Here is a 21744-nt window from a genome sequence, read left to right as displayed (position 1 = left end):
ATGTTTAGACTGGACAAAAGCCACAGAGCATGCGTTTAAGGTTATCAAACATGGATTTTGCCCTTCTGTCATCCTCAAATCTTCCTAAGCAATTACGCAACACGGTCGATGCTTGAATGTGTGGGTTGGGGTAGTGCTACCCCAGTGTTTTAATGCTGACAACAAGATTAATCTGTTAGCTTTATTTGCAGAAAACTGGCACCCACAGAGAGTAACTGTGACTTTAGGAAATGGAAGCTGTTAGCTATCGTGCTGGCTTTGGAAGATTGAAAGCACTGGAGGGTGCAAGGCAACCTTTTTTGGTCTGAGGAGTCTGGAATATATCTACTGTGTCAAGAGACCCAGCTCCCAGGCAGCCAAGTGGACATTATTTATGTGACTGTATTAAGCCAGAGAAATTCTCTTGTGCACACTCACATGTGGCTAACCCTACAACTGCCTCCTGGTGTCAAAGAAGAATTCTTTCCACCTCTCACTTTTCGCAGCACGACTTTCATCTTCCATCTAAGATCTATGTAGTCATCTGTTATGTTTTGTTTTTCTAAATCATTTACCGTAGGCCGCAGTCGCACAGGGTAAAGAGAAGTTGTAGGGTAATTCTGGTTCTAACTGTGTAGTCCCCAACCAGCTCATCACCTTGTTAAACTGGTTGCCAAGAAGGAAGTGCAGTAAATCCTTCTTGTGATTGCTTTTGTTGTTAGCAGCACATAGTTTGCATGGAAGAGGCCAACTTATCTGCAAGCTCTTGCCAGCTTCTCTCTGAACGTCAGTGAAACTGAAACATGTGGTTTAAACTGAAAAACGAGGTTGCTCGCCTCAACATTTTAAAAAAGAAAAATGCTATTGTTTCACTGCTGCTCAGTGAGAAGTTGGTGTATCTTCCATGTAATTACAGGGATTTTATGGCAACCCACTAGAAACCAAACAATTTCAAGGACTTTTTTGTTGCAGTATCCTGTACCTCTTTGCGATTAATTTTATCTAGTGACAACCATTAGCAACCATTTGCCAACAGGTCAGGGAATTCACATTTTTCCATTGCAACTGTGGTAACACACCATTTCTAGGCCTGTGTGACTGGAAAAATATGTATGTAGGATCTTTTAACTGCTTTTATTCTGTTAATTGTGTCTTATCAACCAGTATCAGTCTGCTGTGTATACAATGTGTGACCAAAAAGTTATTCGAATGAGCCCTTAAAGATCATCTTCAGTGGTATGCCCAGACAGCTTCTGGCATGGCTGTGTTTTCAGATTCTTCCACTCAACTTCCAAACTTTTCCTTGTTCCTTGTGTATAAAATGATGCCGGTGTTATGTATAACTAGCCTTTGTGGGCATTTTTGCCTCTTCTCTTGTGTAAATTGCTCTTCTGACTAATACCCATGTAAGATGTTTTTGCCTGCATGTAAAAATTTGGATGCTTGGCTTTTGTCTGATTTCCTGTATGATCTCTGGATGTGCTTCAATTTTTCGGACCCTTGTTGTTACAGTTAAGATATGGACAATGGCTTCACACAAATATACATGAACAAGTCTCTGATGAGACAAACCCTCCTAAGTGTCATTCAATTTAATATGCTTCAGTGGATGTGATGCAGCACGAGTAAATCACAAACTCTTTATTGTACAATTAATAACTTCCTTATGTAACTTCCTTTTCTAAAATATTTCAATTATGTTCTTTTTTCTTTAAGGTCCACATCAAAATATTAAGATTTCTGATCTGGCGTTTTGGAATACAGTGTGTCATTTTTAAAGTGGATAATGGCCGATGTTGTATAGATAGGTGTGAGAAATTCTTTAATAAGCAGAAATAGTTTTTAAAAAATAAAACAAAAACACAAAGACAGTACACTGTAAAAAAAAAAAAAGTTTCATTATGAGAGCTTCTTTCTTATGAAATACAAAACATAACTAGCAGGACGTCTGCTGCGTTTCAGTAGAAATATTAATTATTAATCAGCTCATTAGGGTAAAAGGAAATGAAAAACTTCATTCTATTGAGTGCTCCGTTGTATATGTCCAAAGACTCCAAATGCTTAAAATAAGATCTAAGTATAGCTTGTTGGTATAGTCCATTAAGACCAAGCCTGCATTACAATGCTATGAGTCATAACAGCTAATCAATGGAGTCGCATTGATTTTCCTATGAGTCTGGCTACAACCTGAGTTAGCTCATTAAAAGCTGAGTCTGGAGAAAATGGATCTTTAAGATGTTGGAGCTAATGCCACAAGATGATTGACTGCAACATTAATTTCTTTAAACCTGATTAATTTACTAACACTTCTTCAAAATGCTGCAGGCTTTAAAACTGTGGTGAAAAGAACATGGGTTTTTCTTTCTTTTCCATCTGAAAAGAAGTTGATGGGGCAGCTTCAGCATCACCAGTTGTGACTTCCATTCAAAAATTAGATACATGCTTTCTTTTTTGCCAACAGAGCTTTTCAAGCATCTAAACATGATGTATATGAGGGTTTAAAAGTAAGGTTTAGAAACCAGAACATTTCTGTACTTCAGAGGAATAAAGCCTGGCTTTATCTTTATCCTTTTATTTAAAAAAAAACAAAACAAAAAAACACTTTGCTAGATGCAAAGCAGCAATATCTAAAGGAGTCATTCTGTATTCATTTATTATTCTCTGACATTATTGTGGAAGAATTTTGGTGAACTCTTCTCCATAAAATTGACTAAGTTGATTGAGGTTTGTGGCCATTCTTTTATGCACAGCTATTTGTGTTCCTGTCGCAGCATTTCAGTTGACTTGAGGTCTGGACATTGGGCTATTGTAACACTTGTGTCCTTCCCTTTTTTGGCCAATTTGTCATAGGTTAACTGAGACCTGTAGAGTCTGAAATGTAGCTCTTGGGGTTTTTGTAGTTTCTATGAGCATAGCTCCATGGTAGGGTGAATTTGATGGGAAGATTATGGCATCATATGAACAGATACCAGAATTCTCCAGAGTAGCAAACCTCCAAAACTGCTTCTTATGGAAGGATATACATGATTGTACAATTCAGGAAATCAGCAGTATAGACCTTTAATTAAACAAAACTGGTTTTATTCAGGGTTTTTACTATGCAGTCAATGTTCATCTTGGATTGTAATGATGTGTACTAAAAAAAAGCTCTGCTGACGCATGAGGAAGCTGCTGTATAAATTATGAACCAAGTAACAGTTTGTTGATTCAAACGCTTCCTCTTTCAGTCTTTTTGCTGTCTTTCTTTCACTTTATTATTCTTTTTCTCCATTTCTGTCTCACACCCCTGACACACACTTATATACATCCATCATTATTGCCTTCCTTTTCAACTTGACACTTGTGAAGCACACAGCTATGTTGCATTTATAATTATCTATATGTTTAATGGCGAAGACTAAGAGACTGGGTGTATGGGTTAATTGTTGCATACTGTCTGCGTGAAAAAAAACTCTGAGCACCTGGACATAATACTGATTTATTTCTTGTTAAATATGTCAGACACTGGGCACACAAAGTTATGCTAACAAAGGCTTTGTATGGCATGCATTGGAGGTAATGCATATTTAAATATATCAGGGTTGCTCAGTCACGCTATGATTGCATAGATTGAACAAAAAAAAATACAAGGGCTCTTCAGTTGCGGCAACAGTGTCTAACAACAAAACCAGAAGTGGCTTACACTGAAGAACTCGTGGGAGAGCAGAACCCGAGACTAATATCACATTAACCAGGACTGAGATGCATACATTATTCAGCTTCCTCCTTACACTGTGCACGATATAACATACAAATGTAACCACAAAGATTGCCTTTTATACATACACAAAACAACATACACAAGTTGGATGGAAATAATCCTGTTACTTAACTCATGAGAGGAAGACTTTACTTGAAAAAGCTGCCATGCAAAATCCTATAATATGTCAATACACACTCACACACATACAATTGTACACATGTCTATCACATATAGCTTATTATTCATATTAAATTAGTAGTGGCAGTAGTGGCAGCTTTTCCTCCTTTGTAAGCAGTTAGTGCACAGTCTTCTTGTTCTGTCCGTCTGCGGCATCTCCAGGTTAGTTTCATCTGCTCCCAGACTCCATTACTCACCAGCACATACAGCACTGGGTCCACCACAGCATTCAAACTGGACAGTGCAAGCGTACAGGAGAAGAAGAAGTGCATTTGTTCTTCAAACTTGCAGTAACTCCCATTGTGACTCTTATCAAAATTGTTATTATAAAATACTAGTGAGCGTATGAGCAAAAGAATATGATATGGAGCAAAGCAAACTGAGAAGATCCCAATGACTCCAAAGGAGAGAAGACGGACCTTCCTCTTAACCTGGGCGCTCAGGCCGGGACTTCGGCCCACAGTGGCTAACACCCTCCAGTAGCTCACTGCCAGCACTAGCAGGGGTAGCAGGAAGCCCAGGCCTACTCTGAGCAAGTTGAATAGAGCAATAGGCTTCTCCATGGGGTAGGTCTCATAACAACGGTCATTATTGTTGTTCTCATCATGGGCATCTGTGAGATTATCATAGACCAGCATTATGATGTGTATCACCACCACTACCACATAAACTACGATACACTGCATCCAGGCGTAGCAAGAAGTTCGGTGTGTCTTGAAGCGGAGTGGGTAGCTGACCACCAGACAGCGGTCTACAGAGATACAGCAAAGCAGGTAGATGCTGATATACATATTAGAGTAGTAGACAAAGCCAGCTACACTGCAGGACCCAGAACCTAGCATCCAACGGTGGTTAAACCGGTAATAATTTATCCAAAGGGGCATAGTGATGATGAAAAGGAAGTCAGAGATAGACAGGTTGAGCAGGAAGATTCCCAGGACATTTTTTTGCCTCACTTGTTGAATGATGGGGCCCAGGGTCAGTACATTGAAGATCAAACCAAAAACAAAGGCCAGTATGTAAACAAACATCAGCAAGTCACTGACAACACTCTCTCCAATGTTAACGCATGTTGAGTTGTTGCCTGTTTCTGGTTTAAAAGTGGAGTTCATGGTTCCTTTAGTTAGCTGTAACTCCCCTGGTTAAAAAAATCACCTGCAAGACAAAAATACATCATTAAATCCCTTAAATTAAAATAAATACAGTAACAATTTGTATGGTAACACGACTTCACCGTAATACTTTAAAAACATATAATATAGCTTAGATATTTTGTATCCCCTATTCTATTTCATGGTTGACTGAGCTCAAGAGATAAAAAATAATTTGGTTGTCCTGATGTTTCTCAATGTGAGATAGTTTGATTCTGCACACTATATGGTGTTCAGGCATAGTGTCGATGGGAGTCCTCCGCTTCCTAGTATGGGTTTAGTCATGCTGCCTGATGATAACAGTTTGCACCCACGGTTTTAATAGAAAGTGAAATTGCCAAAAGTCCCTGCCTCAGCTGCACTGTATGGAGAACACATGTCATAAGGTAAGCTGTCGTTGTTGTGGAAACAGACAGCATTAAGGAACTGATACCTTTTACATTAACTTGATGTAGAACCTTCTGCACTCGATCCCCTGAGCTGAGCACATTACTTGTTGTTAATGCTACTTTTTATTAAATTATCTATAAATTGCTGCATTTATTCTCCTGCGTGGTCTAAGTTGCAGGCGAGGATCGCACAGAATGTACAGGCAAACTGATCATTTGCATTTTACAGTAATCACAGATTAATACAGGTTACTTTTTGTTTCTCAGCACAATAACAATTGCATTCTGGGGGACAAAACAGTTGGCAGTCATATAGTGAGTTGGACCAGTTATTTCCAATTTAAATGTGACGTTACAAACAGATGTAGATGTGACGAAGGTAGTTGTTTACTGCAGCTTCAAGAATGAGTAATGTGAAATTCATGCACTCTATAAATGAATCAGTTAATTCTCTCCCTGATTTAATCTGTAGATGCACCATCACACCTGGTCCATCACAGAGCTCTGAGTGTAATTCACGCCAGATACATCTTAAAGATTAGCATAACTGCGGGGTGACCTCTCGTTTGGGGCTCTACCCAGCTCTTCCCAGGAGGGTGGCACGGTTCCCCCCCTTTGGTGGTCCTCCTCAGGTCCTTGTACTCTGGGGCCTCTGGATATCTGGGGCCTGGATCTTCTCCATACCTGCTTCATACCCTGGTGGACGGGGCTATGGCTCCCCACACTCCCTAGCAGATCGTTACATGGAGAAACCTTTGGAATACAAGCATGCTGATCCACACAGGTGTGCACACAGGTGTACACACGGGTGTTCACAGACGCGGACTACACCTTTCTTGGCTGCTGCCTCAAAGCACATTGTGCGCTGTCTATCTTGCGTGCTGCACAATATCGTTTATTATTTAGTATCTACTGTTATCTACTGCTAGCTAGTTTATTGTGATGGTGCTGTTTTTTTTTTTTATTATGTTGCTCTTTGTTGTTTGCTTTCTCTTCTGTTTTTTTTCTCCATACAGGTGATCCAGGTGTTTTTTTTTGTTTTGTTTTTTTTTCTTTCCTCCCCCCCCTTCTCACCGTCTCTTCTCCCCTTTGGTTTTCTTTCTCTCCCTCTCTTTCTTTCATTCTTTCTCCCTGTCCTATCCCCCAGTCATGTCTGTCCCGTTTGTAGCAACCGAAAATAAAATAAATTCATAATTATAATCAAGGTCAATCAAATGGACCAATATGGCAAGGCCATGATGATCCACTTGGTAAAATAAATCCGCTTGGCATCTTTCTTGGCCTTAAGACAACAATTCTGATGGCTAAAGATCCAAACAGGACACAAAAAAAAAAAAAAAAAAAAAAGATTAGCGTAACTCAGCAGAGACAAGAATTTCAAAATGAATTTAATAATAATCCAGTAATACTTTCTGTTTCAAAAAGATAAAAGACAAAGAGCAGGTCAAATAATCCGCTGTGAGACTGATTTTGTTATTTTGACATGAACCTTTCCTCTCTGAAGAAGTCTTCTTTTCCATGAGAGTAAAGCTAGCAGTGCAGTTTCAGAGAGGATACGAAACTATTCGACTGAACTTGGACATTTAAAAGGTGAGAGATTTGTGGTTAAAGTATAACGACAAGGTCAGTGGACAAGGCATCTGAGAGAACCTCTGCGCTCTTTGTTGGGTATTCTTTGTAATACACTGATGAGTGAGGTTTTTTGGCCAAGCTAGCATAACTGCAAACAATCTGTTGTAGCTTACTGTAACTTGTAACATGTGAGCTGCATTTTATTTCCCATAATATGCATTATCACATAATTTCTTTTATTTATTTGCTTTATGTTTTATCCTTATAAATTTGTAAATTGTTATGTTTGTTGTTGTTATTGCTTGTCTCTATTCTGCTGTGTACAGTGTCCTTGAGTGTTTTGAAAGGCGCTTTCCTAAATAAAATGTATTATTATTATTATTATTATTATTATTATTATTATTATTATTATTATTATTATTATTATAATGCTAATGCTGGCTCACTAACTAGCTTGGTAAAGAAGAAGCATAATTCAATGCAAAGGCCATGAACAGATTCCAGTTCTTACTGAAGGCCATGTAAGCTACCTCCTGGGGAAAAAAAATAAAAGGCTCTATGACTGAAAATATAATTGAAATGATGATGGAACATATTTGCATTTCCTGCTCTTTCAGTTTTTTATGTCCAGAAAAGATAACAAAAAAGCTACGATACTGATAGGTCTACCTATTATTGCAGACTGAGACAAGTATGGGGTGCAAACAATGCCTTTTGAACTTTTTTGAAATACAGATTTTCTAGATTTAAAAAAATATATATTATTTGGAGCACACATGTAGATGATCACTTGACACTAATTGTCTTTCTTCAAGTCAATATGTGATGTATGAAGTTGTCAACTTTGTTTGAAAAATTAGGTAGTGTCCATAACAGTGCATAACTTAGCAAAACATTATTATTAACATTTAATAAAGTTAATTATTTATGACGTTTATATATCCCATACATGTTATCCTGCAGGCATAACGATCAGTTACATTACAGGCGTGTCACATGAGTTTTAATCTACTCTGTTTAATGTAAAAGTTAAAGAGTGACATGCTTAACTGTTACAGAAGAATGCTATTCACGCGTTCTTGTTAATGTTTTAAATTCTGACACATTGATAAATAATATGAAACCTAAAAATGGTTTGAAATATATAGTCATAATTGACGACTAATGCATTAAAAATACAAAAGATGCTGCACAGTTAAAACAGTTTAGTGGTTTATTCGGGGTAAATTTGGATTTCCTACAGCATGACTACAGATGCTAACAGTGCTGTTAAACAGACATGTTTAGATTCTGACTGAGAAGGATATTTCTGGGCAGACCGAGCATGAGTTCAGCTTAGTTCAAAACTAATTCAACCAAACTATGACAGGCTAACTAAGGCCAGAACCTGCTTGTACAAAAGAACTCACACATGAATGCTACATAATTAGGAACGTTGTTTCAGAGGAACTGTTACAAAGTTCAACTGGTTGTGTTATGGCTTTCCTTTCAGACTGTTTATAGGCTTTCTATTGGTCTGTGAAACTGTGTCATCAGCCTTGAACATTTTTTAAAATTTTAGTTTATCACAACAGAATTTTTTGAAAATGTCCTTTGGTTTCAGTTAATAACCGAAGTATTTATTTATATTTACACCATCAGTACAAACTTATACACCGATTCATTGTGACGATTAAGGGGTTAATGTTTAGTTTGTGTTCCACTGGAAAAAAACCCACATTAATTATTTTACCAGGTAATGGGAACCAATGGTTATCACACTCTTCTTAATGTAGACCACAAGACTAAAATATTTTTGTACAGATATTTTATTCTTTCCATTTGCTGTATAAAATTTAAGATCAAACTTTGCTCGTTATTTCTGTGGCTTTCGCTGATATTTGTTTCCTCTCTTTGTTTTGTTCCCTCTCTCTCTTCCAGGCTTGATCCTGGTGTGTTTATAGGCTCAGGAAGCATCTAATGCTATTAATGTCCAGAAAACTCAATAATAGAGAAGCCATTTGGAGACAGACCATCTTCAGAGAACGATAATGTGTGTCTGCACATGTGCCTGTGTGCAGGTGTGTTTGAAATGGGTTTGATTTAATGGATTATTCATAAAATTTTAAAAATGGGAGACTTATCATGACTGCATTATAGGAAAGTTTTCCTCATAAATCAAAACTTTTCTAAAATATTTCAGTTGTTAGTCATCACTTAGGATACTATGACTAACGACAAACAGGTATTCCCCTATTACAAAGATAGAGTTTACCTCTAATGCCTGTAATGGTTCATTTGTCCTGTTCAGGTCCTTCTTAAAAACAATATTTTTTTCTTTTTTCCTCTTGCATACATCTTTTTGTTCTTTTGCTGTATCTATCAGTACATTTCAAATCCAAACAAACGACTACTTTGCACAGCTGGCCAGGGCTTGTTTCACTCATTTCTTCCATCTGAGCCAACTATGTGTTTGTTAGCATTATGTGCTGAAGTAAATCTGGTTGTCATTATGAATTGTTAAGAGAGCAGCATTTTAGCCTTATCTCTAAAGAGGGGGAATGTGGTGATTGCCAGATCCCCCCCTTTTAAAACAAAAAGAAGAAATATGCGTTTTAACTTGCCTCCCTCATACCAAAGTGGTGTTTCAAAGGTAAAGCAGTCCACAGTTTCTTCTTGCAGAGCAGTTTTCTGTTGCCCTCTCCAGCGTGCTGTGGTGACCACCGCTGGGAGAATCACAGAAAACATTCAACCCTCCAGAGAATCAACATTTCAAACCTAATTATTTTTGCAATGGTTACTCACATCACCTCAAGCATTCCATCTTTCCCTTGACAACAGTCCACTGGGGACAAAAAGAAACCCAGCATATGAAGTGCGGTTTCAAAATAAATGAATACCTTTACTACATTTAAGAACTTGGCAAACATAATAAAAGTTACCTTTGAACTTGTCCTTTTCTAGGGCAGTTTATAAAAAGTTTTACATAAATTCCCGCATCTGGTTTCCAGAACTCCAGTCAGTAATGAATGACCTCACCTGTTGTTTGTTGATAGAAAGTTGTATCTTGTAGAAAGCTGTCCAGTGGGTGAAGAGTGTTAGACGCATTCCAGACCTGCTTCAGGTTCAGCAGAGTTCAGTCCAGGAAGATCAGAAAAAAAGCTTCAGAAGAGACTTTTCAGAGCTGCTGACATGCAGCCAAGCCACTGCAGTTCCTCATAATCTCAAATGAATGCTGAGCCAGATCATTAACAGCCAATTCAATAGCTACAGATGCAAGAGGTTGTTTTTCTCTGTACTGTTTAGTTTGCTCTCGTTGCTAGTTCCCGTTGACAGCCACAGCTGAAATGTCAGTAAGAAGTGTGGAAGGGCGAAGCACAGAAAGGGGAAGACACACGTAGGAGGAGGGAGGTTTGCTTCTGCACACGTGCGTGCAGGAAGTGTTCAGGGCTGGGCAAAAATTAAACGGTTATAGAAAAGATATGAATCATGCGTTAATGCTCTTATGAAGCCAGAAAAAAGTCCCCTCCCCCCCCACTCCCATTTAAGGGAAATTTGTAACTTATGGGTCGAGAGCTGCATAGCGTGCGTCCTGTCTTCCCCTTTTACATCACAGTGAGTGTTTAAATAGCATCATTGTAGTTGTAGTTCGTAATGGGTGGGTCATTCACTCCTTTTTTTGGTCTAAATGTCTTTTTCAGTTTGGCTGATCACTTTCAGTCTGGTTCAGTACGAGAAAACCAAAATGTGCCAATCACGTCACTGTAAAACACGAAGAAGATAAAGAACGTTGCTCTGTTTCAGATGATGTGAACACTGGGTCTCAGTACTGTGTGGGTTTCAGTCCAGGCTGTTCACATGTTTATAAATGGAATCTGTGACGAAACCTTGAGGTTGCTCTGGTTATGCGTTGAGTAACCATCAGTGTACAGATGTGAATGTTGACAGCAAGAACACATTCCTTAGATGACGTTAAGAAAAAGGAAAGGGAAAGTAGATGATTATTGAAAAGGAAACGATAAATGTATGGAAATAAAATACTCAAAAAGGGAATTTCCAGATACTCTGATTTTCCACCACCTGAAGCATTGATTCTTCTTTCCTCTGTAATGCTTTGATGTCACACACTTGTTCAATAAGTTCAGCTTTTTATCACTGCATTTCAGCAGAATATGAGTAAGAATGAGTAATTTTCTTTTTATTGGTATTCTTTCTTTTTCTTTTCTTCTCTAATAAACAAATGATTAAGTAACATTACATGAATGTATACATTTTCCTGTTGAATTTGTCAACTTCCCTTTTTCATTCCTTAGTATGACACTGATATATGGAAAATTCTTTGCTATTTTGGCAAAAGAGAACAAGACAAGGCAGTAAGCATATGTTTGGTGCATTTCAGTTTCTTGTAACTGTTTCCTCGCATGATAGTGTGCTTCACCTCCATCACCTTAAAATAAATAATTTTGTTGGTTTACCTGCCTGTTTTTTGGTAACAAGCATCCAACTTGCGGTCACATGAAGCAGAGTCAGAGGGCACTAATGAGACAGAGCAGTAGGCATACAGTGAATTTTGCCATCATAAATTTTCCATAAAAACTATTTAAAAGATTATTTATGGAGATGTATCTCTTAAATTCCTGTCATTTCCTGTCTTGTGTAATGTAATATAAATACAGATATTGACATTTTATGATAATGGTAGGATTGCAAGTATTTCACACCTCCCAGTGGTTTTTAAGCTTAGGGTTTAGCTTTTTTGCATCGCACAGTGGTGTGATATAGAAAAAGATTTAGTACCTTTTCGGTCATGCATCTACATGACAACCGGAAATGCTCTGCAATTTTCTGTAATTTTGCAAATTGCTTTACACAGTTGATCTATTGCCTTTCAAAATGCATTACGCCTAAGTGCAGGGGCAAACTCAGCAGCTGGTATAGCCGTTTAATGTACTTGATGGCCAAGCTGGAGGTCATCGGTTGTGCAGTCATACCAAGTGGAGGAAAGTGCAATCAGAATTTGTGATCATGTTACACAATCACAAACAAAACATTTCCAGAGCTAATGATGGTTTGTGGGCTTTGTACATCAGTTCTTATTTTGGTTGGGTAGCATTATCTAGAAATTCCACATGCGTGCACTACTTTCTTTTGTATTTAATGAAAAGCTGATGTGTTTTCCAGATGAGGTGCAGCTATAAACTGAGAGTGCAAATTGCAATTGTTCTAGGAGTAGTTGCAGTATAAATAAGATGACACTCTTTGAGTTATGAACACTCCTGGTAACCTTTTGAGCACACATCCAATTGCATTTTGTGGAAAAACAGCACTTTCTCCCACAGACTTCATTAATACAGATAACTTCTGAACAAGCCCGAGAGAAAATGGAATTGCACCCACTGGCTAAAATCAATTGGCATGCGTGTGCGTGCACCCCAAGCAGAGCTGCAGAACAAAACAGACTCCACTAAAGCTGACAAGAAATGAGCACTGGGAGGTCTCAGAGGTTTAGATGACAAAACGTGCTATGGAAATAAGTAATCAGTAGCTCTTTCCGTATGGAAGTCACACTAATATAATACAAGTTCAAAGATCACATTACACTTCTGAGTACTTTATTAAAGTATCAAGTTGCGATTATTGTTAATATTTAAAAAAAAAACAAAGAGAACTATGTGGTGAGGCGTGGTCGGTGGTGCCAGGCGGACGCACCAGCACAGCATCCGCAATCACGCCCGCCATGTTTAAAAACACGGGGAAGCAGGGGTAGAGAAGAGTTGTGGTGTGATGAGTGTGTATTTAAAGATGGCTTCTTTATTACGCCACTCTCTGGACCCTCCGTGTCTCCATCGCAACAAAAACTAATTCTAAAGAAAACTGTCTGTGGTAAAGACAAAAGAGCACACTAATGAGAACAAGGTTACACGTTAATTCACAACCAAAACATGGACAGACAATTTTGTGTTATATTAATCTACAGCAGAAAAAAAAATCCCTCCTGAATGTACTGTTTACAACAGTCACATACCCTCATTGAGCTTATTAGGTACATTTTCTAGCACTGCACTGGCCCCCCTTTTGCCTTCGAAGCCCCCATAAAAGATTTAACACGGTGCTAGAATTTTTCCTCCGAAATTCCGAGCCATACAGACATGATAGCATCAAACAATGATGTGAATCTCCTGTTCCACCACATTCCAAAGATGCTCTGCTGGATGCAAATCTGGTGATTGTAGAGGCCATTTGAGTACAGAGAACCCATCATGAGAACCCAGTTTGAGATTATTTGAGTTTTATGACAGTTTGTTATCCTGCTGGAGGCAGCCATCAGTTGGTGGGAAATATACATTCCTAAATGATACACTGTGGTCATATATGAATGAGCATGGTGGACAATAGCACTCAGGTAGTTTTTTAAAAAAATGCGAATTTGGTACTGAGGGACCTAAAGTGAGCAAAGAAAATATCCTCACCACCACCAGCAATCTGACCAATTTATAAAAGGAGGGCTGGATCCATGCTTTCATGCCATTTATACCCAATTCAGAATGTTGCTGCAGAAAGTCTCATAAGCAGGCACATTTTCCAATCTTTTATTATTCAGTTTTGGTAAGAAGTGTGAATTGTAGCATCAGTTTACTGTTCTTAGCTAATAGGAGTGGTACTCGGTGTGGTCTTCTGTTTTAAGTTTCATAAGGTGCATTTAAGGTGCATGTCAGATTCTGTTCGGCATACCTTTTCTACAATGAGCAGTCATATGAGTTACTGTATTGACAATGCTCCTGTGACGTCAACAAGCTATTTTCACGCAGAGAACTGACACTCACTGAATATGTTCTCGTTTTCAGACCATCCTCTGTAACAACTAGAGATAATTGTGCGGGAAAACTGCAGCAGACCAGCAGTTTCTAAAATACTCAGGCTAGACATCAGCAACTATGTCACATTCTTTCCCATTTTTATGTTCCTTTTGACAGGTTGTCCTGACCATGTCTATGGGCCAAAATGCACTGGATTGCTGCCATCTGATTATTAACTCTGTTAAATAATAAGCCAATCAATTATTCCAGTGAGACTGTGTGTGTGTGTGTGTGTGTGTGTGTGTGTGTGTGTGTATGTGTGTATAGACTGCTAAACCTAGTGCTTGCAGGTGAAAAGAACACTTTCATTTAAGAAGCACAAGCTCATTAATCTGGATGTCCGACTGCTTTTTTGCTTTCAGTGGAAACCTTGAGTGAAAACAGAAATATTTTTAAGCCGTCTTCCACCTACTCTAACAAACTAGACTGATATTGCTCGTCGCAGATAAAACTCAATAGAAATGTAATTTCTGGTGCCAGGTACGTCTCTCTGGAGGTTTGGGCCTGTCTCTTTTGCTTACTAAGTGGAGGGCTCTACATGACAGTGCAAAAACAATGGGCTGGAAGATTGGAGCTGATGAGATAGAATGAAAGTTACTGACACTTGAAAGAAATAAAAGGAGGGGAGGAAAAAGGAAAAGAGTCTATCATCTAGCATTGTTTGACAATGACAACGGGTGTAGGGTAGGAGCAACAAGGGTGCACTTCTACCAGTATAACTGACTGAAGAGTACTCATTTCACAATGGAAAAAAATGCAGCGTCTTTGCCTCCATTGCCACAGGGTCCTCTTGAGTGCCACTCAGACTGTGGGGTGTTAAGAAGAAGAAAAAAAAAAAACACTGTCTGTGCTTTGAGAGCTGGGAGTACTTTTTTGTGTGTCTCTGGTTCCAATTGCATCATAATTTTTTAGTCCATGTTGCCTACGTCTGTACGAAAATACCCAGCAGCATATTTGGGGGGGAAAAAATCTGCTCTTCTTTTGAGAGTAAAAGAAATAACAGCCTGTCAGGCTGTGAGTAGAAAGCTAGTGGTGCAGAACAAGTCGTCCTTATTCTTTTGTTATGCTTTAAATGAAGCACGTCTTTTTCCATAGAGACTCTAAGGCACAGTAATGGCCCTTGTTTTATAAATATATTTATAGGGAAAAAGCAAATAATCTGTATATTACTGACAAATATTTTAGGACTAAATCCGTATCTGCTCAGGCCTGTGTGCAATTTCTCAGGAAGCAGGTGAAAATGAGCAGGTTCCAGTTAAGCATGCATGGACGTCACGTTAAATAAAACTTCCAAGACAAATACAATGCTGTAGAAGGTTTGTATTATCTAAAAGCCAGGATCATCCTTCAAACATGTCATACACAGTCTACACATATTTGACAGCTATATAAACTTCAGGTTATACATTCATAAAACAGTAACTACAGTATGTTCAATGATGAATCTAGATAATGCTACTTCACAGAAACATGTAACACATCGACATGAAAGGTAGTCAATACTTGTACAAGATAAGTTGTCCAAACTAGTTTAGTGACCCACACTGTCCACCCATACACTTACATCACAGGGGAATGTCTGCGTTTGCTGAAAGATGCGTTCATTTATCTGCTCATTATTAACGGTACAAATCATTTCAGTGACCTGCTTGACCTCAGACGGCTCACAACGAATGATAACACAATAAAAAGCAATTTTCAGCAGTAGCTACAGAGAGTTGTCACCGATATACGAAATCTCACGACTGAAAATTGTCCGGTGAGTGCAAGTATTAAACTGCCCCCACGCTAGTTCATTTAAACTCATAATGGCATCTTTAATTACATATAATTTTCTAAAAGGCCATTGTGGCCACAAACCTGTGGTAATTACTGGAGGATTTGCTGTCGCCAGATTGATACCTTTGGTTTCCACTATAGAACATGAATTTATGGGAATGCATTTGTGAATATGGATGGCTTCTCTCAGTGGACTCACTTCAGTAATTACCAGCACAGAGGAAGTCTTTTGTTGCTGTAAAGAGCTCCATCACTGAAAAGAGATTGAACTGAATTTTCTGTAATTCCAGTCAGTCCCATTAAAATAATATATTAAAGAAAAAAAAGAAGCATCGCGTTGCTTTTAATTTCGTAACGTTTCGGCTGGGTTTTACTACTGTTTGTATAGCAAAATGTTTGATTCTTTGATTCTTATCTGCACCTGTGATAAAATGCCATTTCCTTGTTTGCTCTGATGCACACTACACTGACAGGGGGAAAGAACATGCTGTTTTTCATTCCTCTGACAAATTCGGATTTACGGTTCACTCCGCAACTTTTATCTGTAAAGGCACCCTGAACAGATGAACAGGGAATGTGAAATAGAGTTGAGCAGTCTTTATCATAAAAGAAATTCAACAATTCAAAAGATGGAAGAGGACCAAGACGAGCAGAGTAAATGCTTTAAAGGTTTTCTTCGGGCTGGAGGAGAGAAATTGGATTTATAGCTGTAAAACTGAGTGCTCTCACGCAGCTCTAATCAGTCAGACACTTTATTTTATAAAAACCACATGATTCTTCGCAAGTGTGTCTTTTTAGAGTACAAGGCCACCATCCCCTTCTCCTTCTCCCCGCTTCTTTCATCCTTCCCAAATGAGCGTGAGTCCTCCACCTCTCTGTGGTCAGAGTATGCTGACCCTCTCTGTGAGACCTTGCATATCTGCATCCTCCCCGCCGTCCTCGTCATCGGAAGCCTGCGCCGGAGGAGGCGGCACAAAGTGAGCAGGGTATGGCAGAGTGTGTTCACGGGCGTACATTTGCCAGCGGCTGTCATCGCTCTCGTGGGTAATGTAACGTTCCCCGAGCTTAGTCTCCAGTTCCCGCAGGTCGAGCCACGTCTGATAGTCCTGGGAAATGACAAACAGGAATAAACACGGTGATGAAATCTGAGTGTTGGGAATCGCAAAGATTTGATCGATACATGTGCAAATGCATTTGTTTGCGCGGGCACATGTGCATGTGTGTACATAAGAACTAGAATGACACTGAAATGATAAATTATGCTTTCAACCCACTCGTGGCTACCGTGACAATGAATATTAATTAATCCGCTGACATTCTGGAAACAAAAAAACAACAGCAATAGCAGCCTGCTTTTCCACCGCTAAACATTTTGTTTTGAAGCAGACATTTAAGAGCTGTGCAGTCAAAGAAAACACAATTTCTTTAACTAATCCCCTTTCTGTTATGTTTTCAATAAAGTTAAAAACCTCCGGCCTTGAGCTGACCTTTCAACGCTCGGATTTGTGTGCATAGACCTCGGCTTTATTGTTGCAATTTTCTTTAAAAGCAACAAATTTTATTGAAGCAATTTTAAGGTCTTAAATTGCTGCTCAGAAACTACAGTTACTAGCATTTACCACAGAAAAGGGGGCCTTTTCTTGTATGTTTAATAGCCAATAATAACGGATAAAAAAAATTGTAGGAACGATAGAGTGGAACATTCATTCTAATGTGTGCCTGTGAGCAGTTCATTAATATAGTACCTGTAAGTATGCGTGGCTGAGACTTTTATCTACACTGTAGCGTTTCCTCATCTTAACTTGCAGCAGGTTGTTGATCAGGTCAATAGCTGGAAACACAAACACATGTTTTTCAATAAAAATCAAACCACCTCTCACACACACACGCACACAGAAACCATCAGAGTTGTCATCTCTTTATCATACCTTCTTTGTCTAGACACTAAACCCGACTTTAGTTGTTGTAAAACTGAAGTACAACTTATCACACATCAGATTGGTTGCATTCTGAAAACAACCTTCAGTACTAGTCACTCTTTGCTGCCCTTTCTCATATGCACTCATACGTTTTATTTTTTTCTCCACTACTAGGCAAAGGTGATGTTTAATAACACTTTTATATATTGATTACAAAAACCAATCCAATAGCTTTTGCAGGTATTGTAAGTGTACATCAACGTCCATCTCACGGTTGTGTTTAATAGGAGAAATCTCCTCTAGCTGATTCCCACTCTGAGATTACCATCACTGGAGATCTGCTTCCAGGGATTAGGAGGATACATAAAGGCTGCGTTGTGGATCTGGTCATTGATATCTTCGTCTTCATTGAATGGGAATGTCCCGCTGAGGCTGACATACATAATGACGCCGACTGACCACATGTCTAGTGAGCGGTTATAGCCCTGGTTTAACAGAACTTCTGGAGCCAGATAGGCAGGTGTGCCAACCACTGAACGGCGGAATGACTTCTCTCCAATGATACGGGCAAAGCCAAAATCACACAACTTCACCTGAGAGAAGAAAACAGTCAAGAACAGAGACGCATGACTGCGAGGCATCTGGTAAAATAACAAAATGGCAGGAAATGAATATGAGCAAGTGCAGAAACCACATGTGTTGCAAACGAGCTGGTTGGGCAAGTGCGTGTGTGTGTGTGTGTTCCTGTCTAGCTATCTTTGTGAGAAAATCAGCATTCTACTATACCTGTGAGAACCAAAAGTCATTTGTGAGGACACAAAAACCGGTCCTCACAAGTGAAGCCTTTTTGAGGCTCAAAATGTAGTTTTAGTGTCAGGGTTACAATTAGGTTATGGTTAGGTATAGGGTAAGGGTTAGGCATTCATTTTTAATGGTTAGGGTAAGGGTAAGGGGCTAGGGAAACCATTATGTCAATGAAGGTCCTCACTAAGATAGCTGAACGGGCTTGTGTGTGTGTGTGTGTGTGTGTGTGTGTGTGTGTGTGTGTGTGTGTGTGTGTGCGCGCGCGTGTGTGTGCGTGTGTGTTTTTACCTGTGGGGAGGGATCGGCAGAGGCAAGTAGCACATTTTCAGGTTTTAGGTCACAGTGAACAATGTTCTTAAAGTGCAGGTGCCTCAGAGCTGCAAGAATCTGCATGCACACCAACGTCATGTGCATACCCAAAACCACGGGAGCAAGATGATCCGAAACAAAATCAAACACAGCAAAGCTTCGTTTTAGAATATGCAGAAATGTAAGGTTCAGTAAATGGTCATCATTACAGCAGAGGAAGCATGCAGCGAAACACTGCAGCATCACAATGCCATTTTAGGCTTGTGGGCCTCTACTACCCACTCTCTACCGCTATGGGACTTTTTTGAAAATGCATACACACCTGCGTGATGAGGAACTTTGTGAGCCTCTCGGGCAATCTGCCTTTTTCGCTGGAGAGAATCATCTCCAGCATGTCACCGTGTAGTTTCTCCATGACCACAAACACTTTCTCTGGGGTTTCAAACATACACTCCAGGTTCACAATGCCCAGGTGACGTAAACTCTGAGAGATACAACAGAAGGGTGAGGGGAGTGTGGGGAGAAGGCGGACGATAAGAAAAAAATATGTACCAGAAATAAACTGTGATAGAGTGTGAATCTAAGAAGCAAATATAAATTGGGCAAAACAGGAAGAACGTCACAGGAGGGGATAAACAGAAGCAACCAGACCGTGACAACCAGACAGTAAACCACAGGAGAAGGAAGCAGAGAATAGAAAATTTATAAACTCGGTTTTGTCGTTTTTGGCAAACAATATAAATATTCCACAGAAGTCACACATATGACATATGTTCCATAAATAATAATGACTGCATAACTGCATTTGTGTAAAATGCCGAGCTGAAGGGGGAAGTTCAGACTGACTAGTGCACCACTACCTCCATCTGCTGGGGAAAAAATCCAAGTTTGCCGCCCAAGAAGGTGAAATCAAACATACGTTGTTATTTTTCAAAAAATATATATTTTAAACAGACGTTGTTAATGTGAAGTCTTTCCCTGTCACATATCTGGCATGAATGAAAATGTTAAATGGTTTTATACAGTCGTGTCATTTAGTTGAATTCTATATGCAAACTTTCATTTTTGCTCGTTTCAGTTCAGTTCAGATTAAGTTGCGATCACATAAGGAAAGGAAAAACAGTACTACTTATTTAAATACTGTCAATGACTGCGAGGTAAAATAATTGGAAATTAATCATTTAAATAAGCAAAACTGACCTTTTCTAATAGTGTAGATTAAAATCTGGTTATTGTGATACTACAAAGCACAGATTACTATTACATTATTACTGTCTCACTGTGTTTAATGGTAGTTTTTAATATTACAAATGGTTTTTTACTTTCTTTCAGACATAATGAGCTTGGAAAGAAAGCATTTGGATTAAGTTTTGTGGAGACATTTCACCTTTCATCCAAAATGCTTCTTCAGTTCTAAAACCAAACGGTGGAGAGTCCCAGGTATTTAAACCCTAGTGGGGGTCGTCCCTTAAGAGAGTCTTTGACCCACTTTTAATCGTGTGAGTCATCACATGAGCCGAGGTGTAAAAAAAGATAAAGTAAAAAAGGCATGGGTCATTGCCACCAGATGTTTCAGGTAAAACCACCGTATCACGTGACCTGTTGAGATCACCTAACGCAGGTTGTGAGTGCGGGCTGAGGTGCTTGGGAAAGAATGTCAAGACTGTATTTTAGGTGGCTGACTGTGACCTCAATAGGACATATGACCTCTTGGCAAGGTCTCACAGTGGGTTTACCCGAAACCTCTGCTAGCAATGACCTCTTCCTTTTTTTCCACACCTTGGCTTATTTAATGACTCACATGATTAATAGTGGTTTTAGCACAAAATGCTTCTTGGATGAGAAGTGCAGTCGCTTTCTTTTCAAGCTTCTTAGACGACCATGATCTGAATGATTGAGAACCTACACAGACACTTTTAGACGTAATCATTAACATGATTTCTTCTGAGAGAAAGTCCAGTGAAATGCGTGCGTTTACCTGCAGGATGGCCACCTCATTCCTCAGTTGGCTCTCTTGCTTGGTTGGAAAACGAAGCTTGTCGATGACTTTGACGGCCACGTCTCTCCCCGTCTTCCTGTGCTTTCCTGAAGGGAGTTTGTGCAAGTAACAGATTGTTTACATTGTGACAGTAAACTGAATATACATACATATATACTCCATGCACATCATTGTGGCAATTTGTTGCCGTGTTTGGTTATCGCCAAACATGGTGCTGAGCATTATGGCCAAACATCTTCTCTTTGGCTTTGTCCGTCTAATGGACATTGTTCCAGATTTCTTGTGGTTTGCTTAGATGCAACTTTGCAAACCTAAGCGGCGGTGCTTTGTTCTTTTTTTTATACAGTTTTCCCCTGGCATCCCTTCCTAGCACATCATACTTGTTCAATCTTTTCTAACTATATTGACATGAACTTTAACATTTAAAATGCTAACTTGTGATACATATACATCTATCTCTACACACCCAGATTTTTATTCCATTTTCTAACACTTACTCTGGACTAATGCTGGCATGAGAAACATCACTTGTGAAAAATGACTAAAACACTCCTTAAAACCTGTAAACAGCCTATTATGTGTCAAATCAGGTCAACTTTAAAAACACATTTTAGCACAGTGCATGATATGCAGAGGTTGTGAAATACAATCTTGCTTCTTGTTAGCTTCAAACTTTAGACACCACTGCTTTCAGCAAAGCACTTTAACCATCAAATCAATGGACTGATCAATTCCATTGTCGGATGTAGGTCTCCATACCTCCATACACTACTCCAAATTGCCCAGATCCAAGCACTTCATCAGCAAAAATCTGGTACACTGTGCCAATATCCTGTAGGGATGCAATATTTCATGCATAATGCTTAATGTATAATTGATGTCAATATTGACAGAAATTACTTAATTTGACCACAAGTCATACCACATTCTCTTGGATTTGACTGTTGGACACAGATATGCTGATAGAAGCTTGTCCTGGAAAAGAAAAACAGTGATAGGAACAAAGCATAGGTTATGCAGTGTAATAGTTCTAAATTATGTCTTTTCATCTTGGCAATACAATCTTCCACAAAACAATTTCATCAACC

At 39.1% G+C, this 21744-nt stretch overlaps 3 protein-coding genes across 4 annotated transcripts in view; 1 reads left to right on the top strand and 2 right to left on the bottom strand.

The window, feature by feature from the left end:
- Positions 1-9143, top strand: part of LOC146373763 (prolactin-releasing peptide receptor) — a 31717-nt gene extending 22574 nt beyond the window's left edge. Inside the window, exon 5 of the mRNA XM_084950834.1 lies at positions 8931-9143. Within this exon, the coding sequence (XP_084806960.1) occupies positions 8931-8936 (6 nt within the window). The 3' untranslated portion in view covers positions 8937-9143. The remainder of the gene's footprint in view (positions 1-8930) is intronic.
- On the bottom strand, positions 942-10475 carry gpr184 (G protein-coupled receptor 184). Its single transcript, XM_084950835.1, has 2 exons — positions 10029-10475; positions 942-5053 (listed from the first exon to the last, which is right to left on the bottom strand). The coding sequence occupies exon 2, from the start codon at positions 5008-5010 to the stop codon at positions 3964-3966; it is 1047 nt and encodes a 348-aa protein (XP_084806961.1). The 5' UTR covers positions 5011-5053; positions 10029-10475; the 3' UTR covers positions 942-3963.
- Positions 10476-15151: 4676 nt separating this feature from the next.
- Positions 15152-21744, bottom strand: part of prkd2 (protein kinase D2) — a 37889-nt gene continuing 31296 nt past the window's right edge. For both annotated transcript variants that reach the window (XM_084951801.1, XM_084951802.1), the window contains 8 exons: positions 21579-21631; positions 21416-21488; positions 20636-20742; positions 18980-19141; positions 18637-18735; positions 17870-18137; positions 17371-17456; positions 15152-16731 (listed from right to left, as the gene is read on the bottom strand). In XM_084951801.1, coding sequence (XP_084807927.1) covers positions 16507-16731; positions 17371-17456; positions 17870-18137; positions 18637-18735; positions 18980-19141; positions 20636-20742; positions 21416-21488; positions 21579-21631 — 1073 coding nt within the window. In that variant the 3' untranslated portion in view covers positions 15152-16506. The remainder of the gene's footprint in view (positions 16732-17370; positions 17457-17869; positions 18138-18636; positions 18736-18979; positions 19142-20635; positions 20743-21415; positions 21489-21578; positions 21632-21744) is intronic.

Source organism: Perissodus microlepis, chromosome 14 (genome assembly GCF_051167445.1).
Source record: "Perissodus microlepis isolate ML-2025 ecotype Zambia chromosome 14, ASM5116744v1, whole genome shotgun sequence".
Classification (NCBI taxonomy): Eukaryota; Metazoa; Chordata; class Actinopteri; order Cichliformes; family Cichlidae; genus Perissodus; species Perissodus microlepis.
The sequence above is the reverse complement of the archived record's forward strand: the minus strand, read 5'-3'. Positions and strand labels throughout refer to the sequence as shown.

Coding starts and splice junctions, on each gene's coding strand:
- gpr184 (XM_084950835.1), bottom strand. CDS start 5,010: ATGAACTCCACTTTTAAACCAGAAACAGGCAACAACTCAACATGCGTT.